The sequence below is a fragment of the Clinocottus analis genome, unplaced genomic scaffold, assembly GCF_023055335.1.
Source record: "Clinocottus analis isolate CAN_PGR_092001 unplaced genomic scaffold, fCliAna1.0.p SCAF_6, whole genome shotgun sequence".
In the NCBI taxonomy this organism is placed as follows: domain Eukaryota; kingdom Metazoa; phylum Chordata; class Actinopteri; order Perciformes; family Cottidae; genus Clinocottus; species Clinocottus analis.
Genome location: NW_027176218.1, coordinates 21,521,195 through 21,530,089, shown reverse-complemented (window position 1 = coordinate 21,530,089; position 8,895 = coordinate 21,521,195). Strand labels below are relative to the sequence as shown.

The 8,895-nt window shown below is 52.8% G+C and overlaps 1 protein-coding gene across 1 annotated transcript in view; it reads right to left on the bottom strand.

Annotated features, from left to right (window-relative positions):
- The window catches only part of cmip (c-Maf inducing protein), a 41,485-nt gene extending 37,941 nt beyond the window's left edge, over positions 1–3,544 (bottom strand). The window contains exon 1 of the mRNA XM_068603795.1: positions 2,634–3,544. Coding sequence (XP_068459896.1) covers positions 2,634–2,981 — 348 coding nt within the window. The 5' untranslated portion in view covers positions 2,982–3,544. The remainder of the gene's footprint in view (positions 1–2,633) is intronic.
- Between the last annotated feature and the right edge of the window lie 5,351 nt (positions 3,545–8,895).

The window sequence follows — 8,895 nt, the reverse complement described above, 5'->3', positions numbered from 1 at the left end:
CGGTCATACTCTGGACTATGTTAACCATATATGTGGTTGCTTATGGCGTTCAAAAGGAGCGCAGGGAAGCAGCCACCGGGCATGAGTCAGGGTCTGCCAGCCCAGAGCCCAGAACACGGTCCAGACATCCTCTTCTTAACGACACGGTGCCACATTCAGCATCCTGAATGCTCTCTTCGTTATGAACACACTTTACGAGCTCCAGACCTGACGGAAGAGTCATGTGACAGTCGACTCTTCTCCAAATAGGCTTTCCACTAATTGTTTGTCGGAGCGTACATTTTATTACTTTAAGGCCATTTTGGAGCTTGTAAACCCATTTAACTTGCACTTCGTGGTTACGGCGACAATATCCCGTTTGATTTATCGGCTAATATAGTTCCTAATTTGTTCATGCAGCCGAAAGGCATCCAGTCATTCGAACGTCTATTGATGCTCATGTACAACACGTTATTTGACCTCCTCTCGTTGCAGTCATTGATGGCGTTGCTGTGGCGAGAGGTTACTAAATCTGGAAGCATATCTTCTTTATTTCAGTGGCATTAGCCCCGTCAGGTGACTCGACATTAACAGCACCCCCTATCTGTGTCCATTCCCCACAAACATGACACACTGTCCTCTCTGGATCGCTGAAAGCAGGACATCAATAACAAGAGATGGGGACACGACGCCTCTCGTGGCACTATCAGGTGCTGTTTATGCTAATTTACAATCCTCATGAACACACGCTCATCGGCTCACTCCAACACAAACAAAGTCAAAGAAAGTGAGGACAAAAACGGACGAAGATTCTTTGAGGTCCAGTGATTCATAGTAAAATAACCCACATGTGCAAAATCATAACGTTATAGCATGTACATGGAGTCGACAGGTAATCAGTGTTGGTGGAAAAAATTTTAAAATCCATTTAGCTGTGAAGAAAAGCATGATCTAATACAGCGGTCTCCAACCACCGGGCCGGTCCAAGTGTACTTTGGTACCGGGCCGCACAGAAAGATTAAATATTTTCCCGAAAAGAAAAATTAAGCGAGTTTTATTTTGAAAAATGACCGGATATCCGTCTGTGCCTCTTCACACATGTCAAGAGGTCACATGATACATTACCCCAAAAATGTCTCCCATCACCCCGAGATGGGAGCAGAGAAACCAGCTCAGGGTTCCCACTCATTCACGTAAGAGTGAGTTATATTATTGTGCACTTTATGTGTTTTTATGCTGGTCGTGTCATTCTATTACATCGTATTTATCGGCCACACCGTGAAGGCCGGTCCGTGAAAATATTCCCTTAAACAGAAAAGACGGTCCGTGGCGCAAAAAAGGTTGTGAACCGCTGATCTAATGCACGTGCCCATATATCCAACAATGAGGCCGGAGCGTTGTGTCTCTCGTGGTCCACCGGGCCGGGTTCACCCACCACTGCATCCACAAGTCTTCCCTGCTATGATAACAGCCCCAACACACTGCACACTGCAGTGAGCCAATCAGCACGCTCCTCTCGCTCGGTGCGATAGGCAGACGTCCAAAAATACCTCTGACAAGGTGTGTTGATAAAACACTGGGGCTGGCTTTGAGGGAAATGTCAGAGGTGTTGATAACAAACAAAGGAGGAAATGAAGGGTTTTATTATTCGGGTATTATTCGTGCTGATTTACAAACAATTACACTGGATTGGATGAGCAGAGGCACGGCTCCCTTATTGGTTCACGATGACATCGTGCGTGCAGAGACCATCGCAGAGAAAATGTCAGGATGTTGTAACGGAGAGGAAAGAAAAAGATGATCCTGGTTTCCTGAAAATATGAACCGTTTCAAACATTCTGCAGGGGCTCCTTGGCACTTCCTGTTGCAATGTGTGTGTGAGTGCAGGCGCTGACAGGAAGTACACATGGACCCAAGCTGTTTCCCTAGCAACAGAACAGCAACGCTACAGGCCTGCAGCCTGCATGGCGTTCTGGTTGCGCCCCTCCTCCCTTTATTAGGCACCGACTGCTGGTTTAAATAAGCCATGCAGGATCATATTTATGATGAAATATGGACCCGGCAGCAGCTGTTCCACAGAGGAAGTTCCTCATGTACCCGCTCCACCAACGCCAAGCGCTGCTCCCCTTTCACAAGAGAGGCAGGAAGTGACACACACACCGGTGATAGGGGGGGTGGGCAGGTTGCTGCAGGCGGGCCCCTCAGGCCCCTAAGACCCTCCCTCCCTCCCTGTGGGTTTCTGTTTCCATAAGGACCCATAATAATTCCTTCAATAATTCAGATTCAGAGCTCCAGACAATAAGCATTAAGAGACTCATGGTGACCCTGAGACCTGTGGGAGGAGGGTGGGGGAGGGGGGGGGGCTGATGCGTCCACCTGGACCCCCCGCGGGGGGGAGGGGCCAGGGGCCTTCAGGTCACAGGGATGAGGAGGAGAGATGGAGATGGAGAAGGAGGGAGGAGACCAGCTGCCTTCTGGAAAACTGCGTCAACAACAGACTGGAAGTGGTCTCAGTCCTCTGCGTCCAGACAAGAAAAGACAAACACCGAAGTTGCCTGTGGAATGTGACACACTGCACATCACACACACACACACACACGCACACACACGCACACACACGCACACACACAGTAGGGGCTCGGAAGGCGACTCACGGTGGCCGAGGTGAGGCTGCTGTCCGTGAGCGTGAGGTGGTGCGGCTCCCACCTGCGCAGGAACTTGGAGGTGAGGATCTTGCTGAGGAAGGTGCGCGGGTGCTTGACCACGCACACCTGGATGTCCCCCTCGTGCAGCAGCTTGTAGCGCATGCCGCCGCCGCCGCCGCCGCCGCCGCTGCTGCAGTGGTGCAGGGACCTCTTGCCCGGCCCCGCGCACGGCTTGGTGTTGTTGTTCCCCTCCGACATCTCCCCCAGCAGAGGCTTGTTCTCCTCGCACTGATAGAACTGGTTGTTGTGCAGCTCGTTGCCGCCGTTGCCGCCGCCGCCGCCGCTGTTGAAATCCATCGCTCGGTTAATCCAGCAGGTTATTGTTTCTATTGACTCTCGGAGGGCGACGCGTCGAAACCCACACGGGGATCCTACATGTAGAGAGACTCGTTGGGCTCGAGCTGAGGGGCTTCCCTACCGACCCGACCCGCTGAAAGCAGACCCCCTCCTCCCCTCGTTCCCGTTCCCGTGGACGGGCCCCGAGACTGGCGCACAAATGCCCCCCGATCGGTGTCTCACGAAAGGATATCCAAGCTGTTGATGATACAGTGCAAATAATCCACCATTTTCCTCCCCGCACAATGCCCCATAAATTGTCTCCACGGTGCGCGTCTCGCCTCCGCCTCCCCCCACCACCACCACCACCACCAGCACCAGCAGCGAGCTGTTCAGTACGTCGGGACCATGGCCTTATCCGTTCCGTGCGCCCCCCGGTGCCAAACCCGGTAATCCACAGCGAGGAACGCGACGGGAGGACTCAGTGCGCGGACGGAGTATCCGATGGCGGCGGCGCTGGGCTCCTCCGTGGGGGTTCGTGGTCATTACAGACTCAGTGGCACGGCTTCCTGTTTTATTCAGGCTCTCTTCCCCTCCCCTCCCCTCCCCGTGTCTCGCGGTGTGAAGGAGCCAGCGCTCTCCGGCAGCGCCGCGCTGATTGGTCCGCGCTCGTTCACGTGACACCGGACTGACGTCAATGGGGAAGGCGAGCGGATGAGCCGTGTGTCTTTTCTGCGCTTGACTGTCTGCCGACGGCGCACGCTTAAGCCACGCCCACCTGGCCCCGCCCTCTCTCCGCCCATCCCCTTAGCCCCGCCCCCCTCCGCGTTTACAAGGAAAAACATGGAGGGATTTACAGTGACTCCAGCTCCGTTTTCCCTTTTGTTGGACATGATGCGGCTTGTCGATGACCACGTCCGTTTTCCAGGGAAGCTTCCCAGAGGAGCCGATGACGTAGAGGAGGACGAGTTCCTGACAAGAGGTAGAACAAGAAAGTGATGTCACTCAGGTAGTGAGCTCACCTTCTTTTGCTTCCACAACATTCATTCAGACTATTTAGAAAAGAGTCTGGAACTACATTAACATGTTAGTTTTCAGACTAGTGTGCATAGTTCCATTTTCCATCTATATGTAATAAAAAAAAATGTAATTCAGCATAATTAGAATTGTATTTCTGGAAGTCTTACAACTTGCAAACAAAGAGATGCAGAGAAAAAAAGGCAAAGATGTGAAAAAGTAGAAAAGGAAGTTTCTTTTTTGTGTTTTTTGTATATTCAGGGAACTCTCTCTGGAAAGTTTTTATTTTTTAAAGATCAACATACGAACACTCTGGAAACTAACTAACTAAACATGAAATCCAAAAGTCCTCACCATTGTGACCCCGGTCTGAACCCTTGACCTTTCTTGTGTTTCCACATTGTCGTGTGTAATGAATACAGCGCCTCCAGATGCCATGAGAACGTTTGCCCGTCTGATTCATTGCTGTGTTTCAGTCTGACACCTGTAACGCGGTGTGTAATGAATCCACCGCCTCCAGATGCCATGAGCTGGCTCACTCGTCTCCGTGAGAAACTCAAGTCCACCGGATCGGGTTTGGACTCGAGTTTAGGCCGAGTTCCGGTGCGGAGAGACGAACACGCGGCGCCACGCCTCCGGAGAGATTTATGTTTTTGTCGTGTGGATACTTAAGGTAAGGCAGATGTGGAGCAACGCAAAGGCCCTGAAGCCGGAGCTTCCACCTGAAAGAACCATCCCAACCCTCCGTCACTGCTCACCGTTCATCTCCTCAGACGGTACCAGTTCTATCATGGCCGAACGAAAAACACAAAATGTTGGGTTCAGGCAGACGACGAGGTGTCAAAGTGTTACCAGAGGCTCAAATGTTCTGTTAAATACCGCTGTTGTGTTGAGGTGTTGTGTTGAGGTGTTGTAGTGTGGTGTTGTGTTGAGGTGTTGTGTTGAGGTGTCGTGTTGAGGTGTCGTGTTGAGGTGTCGTGTTGAGGTGTTGTAGTGTTGTAGTGAGGTGTTGTAGTGAGGTGTTGTAGTGAGGTGTTGTAGTGAGGTGTTGTGTTGAGGTGTTGTAGTGAGGTGTTGTAGTGAGGTGTTGTGTTGAGGGGTTGTAGTGAGGTGTTGTAGTGAGGTGTTGTAGTGTTGTAGTGAGGTGTTGTAGTGAGGTGTTGTAGTGTTGTAGTGAGGTGTTGTGTTGAGGTGTTGTGTTGAGGGGTTGTAGTGAGGTGTTGTGGTATTGTGGTGTTGTAGTGAGGTGTTGTGTTGAGGTGTTGTAGTGAGGTGTTGTGTTGAGGTGTTGTGTTGAGGTGTTGTGTTGAGGGGTTGTAGTGTGGTGTTGTAGTGAGGTGTTGTGTTGAGGTGTTGTGTTGAGGTGTTGTAGTGAGGTGTTGTAGTGAGGTGTTGTGTTGAGGTATTGTGTTGAGGTGTTGTGTTGAGGTGTTGTGTTGAGGTGTTGTGTTGAGGGGTTGTAGTGTGGTGTTGTAGTGAGGTGTTGTGTTGAGGTGTTGTAGTGAGGTGTTGTGTTGAGGGGTTGTAGTGTGGTGTTGTAGTGAGGTGTTGTGTTGAGGGGTTGTAGTGTGGTGTTGTAGTGAGGTATTGTGTTGAGGTGTTGTAGTGAGGTGTTGTAGTGAGGTATTGTGTTGAGGTGTTGTGTTGAGGTGTTGTGTTGAGGTGTTGTAGTGAGGTGTTGTGTTGAGGTGTTGTAGTGAGGTGTTGAGGTGTTGTAGTGAGGTGTTGTAGTGTTGTAGTGAGGTGTTGTGTTGAGGTGCTGTGGTGTTGTAGTGAGGTGTTGTGGTGTTGTAGTGAGGTGTTGTAGTGTGTTAGTGTAGTAACACACAAACACACTAACATCCACTAACACACAAACACCCACTAACACACACATACACATACTAACACACAAACACACACTAACACAAACACTCCTGGCTCTTGTCTCAGGTGGAATCATTCTTCCTGAGAAGAAACACTACGGTAGTCGTGGTTGTGTAGTTGTTGTGTAGTCGTGGTTGTGTAGTTGTTGTGTAGTCGTTGTTGTGTAGTGTAGTCGTGGTTGTGTATCTGCTCCAGCTCCCACCAGCAGTGACGGCGCTAACACACTAATTACTTCATTAAATACACATTGCTGTGTGTTGTCGTTGTTTGTTGTTTGTTGTTTGGTGTCTAATGTTACAGTTTCCATGAAGGTAAATTCCTCGTTTGTGAAATCATTTCTGGCAATAAACAGATTCTGAATCATAATTGATGACTAATCATGTCATTGACTTCCTCTCCAGTCAGATGAGTGATTGGTCCTTTTACTGGCCATCAAACACACTTCATTCAAACTCAACACACAAAACAAAGCTGTTTATTTACAGCTCCAACTCAACACAAATAATCCTTTAATCCACGACGTGAGATATGAACAGAAACAGCTGTTTGAAGAGGACACAGCAGGTCAAAGTGATAATCTGTGATATTGGGCTACAACTCTTCAAAACCATCTTTGTTAGTCTTTAACAAACCAAACCAAACACTTTGACTGTTTAAAAGCAGGTTTTCTGGTGTTTACATCATTAGCATAAACTTTTTTACAATCCAAATGACTCTTCTGTAAATATGTAAGTATGTAAGTATTTACGGAAAGTGTCCAGAGAGAAAAGACCTCAAACCTCAAACTAAATACCATTTACCTCCATTGTGTGGAGGTGTTGGCAGAAAACTCAAGTGGGTTTATTAAAACCCACCAAATACAAAATGAAATCAAACGTGGCTTATGCTTAACACACGCAGGGCACGACATCATCTGCTAAAAGCAGGTGTCAAAAAACATCCTGCTTGATGGCGTCACCATTAAAAACCCCTGGGAGGCCTGAGGGAGCGAGGCCAGAGGGAGCGAGGCCAGAGGGAGCGAGGCCAGAGGGAGCGAGGCCAGAGGGAGCGAGGCCAGAGGGAGCGAGGGCAGAGGGAGCGAGGGCAGAGGGGGCGAGGGCCGAGGGGGCGAGGGCGCGAGGCCAGAGGGAGCGAGGGCCGAGGGGGCGAGGCCAGAGGGAGCGAGGGCCGAGGGGGCGAGGGCCGAGGGGGCGAGGGCCGAGGGGGCGATGCCCGAGGGAGCGAGGCCACAGGGAGCGAGGCCACAGGGAGCGAGGCCCGAGGGAGCGAGGCCCGAGGGAGCGAGGCCACAGGGAGCGAGGCCACAGGGAGCTAGGCCACAGGGAGCGAGGCCACAGGGAGCGAGGCCACAGGGAGCGAGGCCACAGGGAGCGAGGCCAGAGGGAGCGAGGCCCCAGGGAGCGAGGCCCCAGGGAGCGAGGCCACAGGGAGGGAGCGGGGAGCGATGCCCGAGGGAGCGAGGCCCAATTGGAGCGAGGCCAGAGGGAGCGAGGCCCGAGGGAGCGAGGCCCGAGGGAGCGAGGCCCGAGGGAGGGAGCGGGGAGCGATGCCCGAGGGAGCGAGGCCCCAGGGAGCGAGGCCACAGGGAGCTAGGCCACAGGGAGCGAGGCCCGAGGGAGCGAGGCCCGAGGGAGCGAGGCCCGAGGGAGCGAGGCCCCAGGGAGCGAGGCCACAGGGAGCTAGGCCACAGGGAGCGAGGCCCGAGGGAGCGAGGCCCGAGGGAGCGAGGCCCGAGGGAGGGAGCGGGGAGCGATGCCCGAGGGAGCGAGGCCCGAGGGAGCGAGGCCACAGGGAGCTAGGCCACAGGGAGCGAGGCCCGAGGGAGGGAGCGGGGAGCGATGCCCGAGGGAGCGAGGCCCAATTGGAGCGAGGCCAGAGGGAGCGAGGCCAGAGGGAGCGAGGCCAGAGGGAGGGAGCGGGGAGCGAGGCCCGAGGGAGGGAGGCCTGAGGGAGCGAGGCCCGAGGGAGCGAGGCCCGAGGGAGCGAGGCCACAGGGAGCGAGGCCACAGGGAGCGAGGCCAGAGGGAGCGAGGCCAGAGGGAGGGAGCGGGGAGCGAGGCCCGAGGGAGCGGGGAGCGAGGCCCGAGGGAGCGAGGCCCGAGGGAGCGAGGCCCGAGGGAGCGAGGCCCGAGGGAGCGAGGCCACAGGGAGCGAGGCCAGAGGGAGCGAGGCCAGAGGGAGCGAGGCCAGAGGGAGGGAGCGGGGAGCGAGGCCCGAGGGAGCGAGGCCACAGGGAGCGAGGCCACAGGGAGCGAGGCCACAGGGAGCGAGGCCACAGGGAGCGAGGCCACAGGGAGCGAGGCCAGAGGGATCGAGACACAGGAGTGTCGGGGCAGCGAGATGCAGCAGTCTCTCCTGAAGCCGGCTGACGGGGAATCGAGGCTCAAGCCAGGTTTTGTTTTCTGGAGACCAGTCGGGACTCGCCGAGCGGCCGCCGGCAGGATGAGAAGGCCGAAGGGGAGAAACACGCAGGGAGAAGGCACCGCGTCACACACCTGATGTGTAATGACGGAAGTTACGGTATTAACCTTTTGGGAAGCGTGTGTGAAAATCCTCCCGCTCCCATTTTAAGTCCCAGCATGCCCCATTCAGACAACCTTTTGGCATGAAATACATAATTTTTCCATTTTTAAACCGAAAGACACCGTTTTTTGACTGAAACTCCTTCCTAACAGGACAAGACTTTGTTTTATTGTGGTGTTTGTCTCAGATTCTGATTCTTTAGGTCATAATCTTTCCATAAAGGTGTCTTATTGACGCTCCAGGAGGCTTTTTTGGGGAATCTGGCTCATATCATGCTGGATGTTCATAGTTACAATCAAAATATCTTTTAAAAGTGATTTTTTTGCAGATATACATTTTTTTCCCAAGACTTTGCTGAACAAATACATACAATAAACACAAGTATTGGAATTAATTTGGGGTTCCTACGACGACTCAAACACAGGGAAGAGGAGGTCTGGAGACAGCGTTGGTTCAGGTGTCGTATTACTTGAGAATTTTGAATTGAATTTGTCAGAAGAGGAGTGTGTCATGTCTTCTTTTGAAGCTC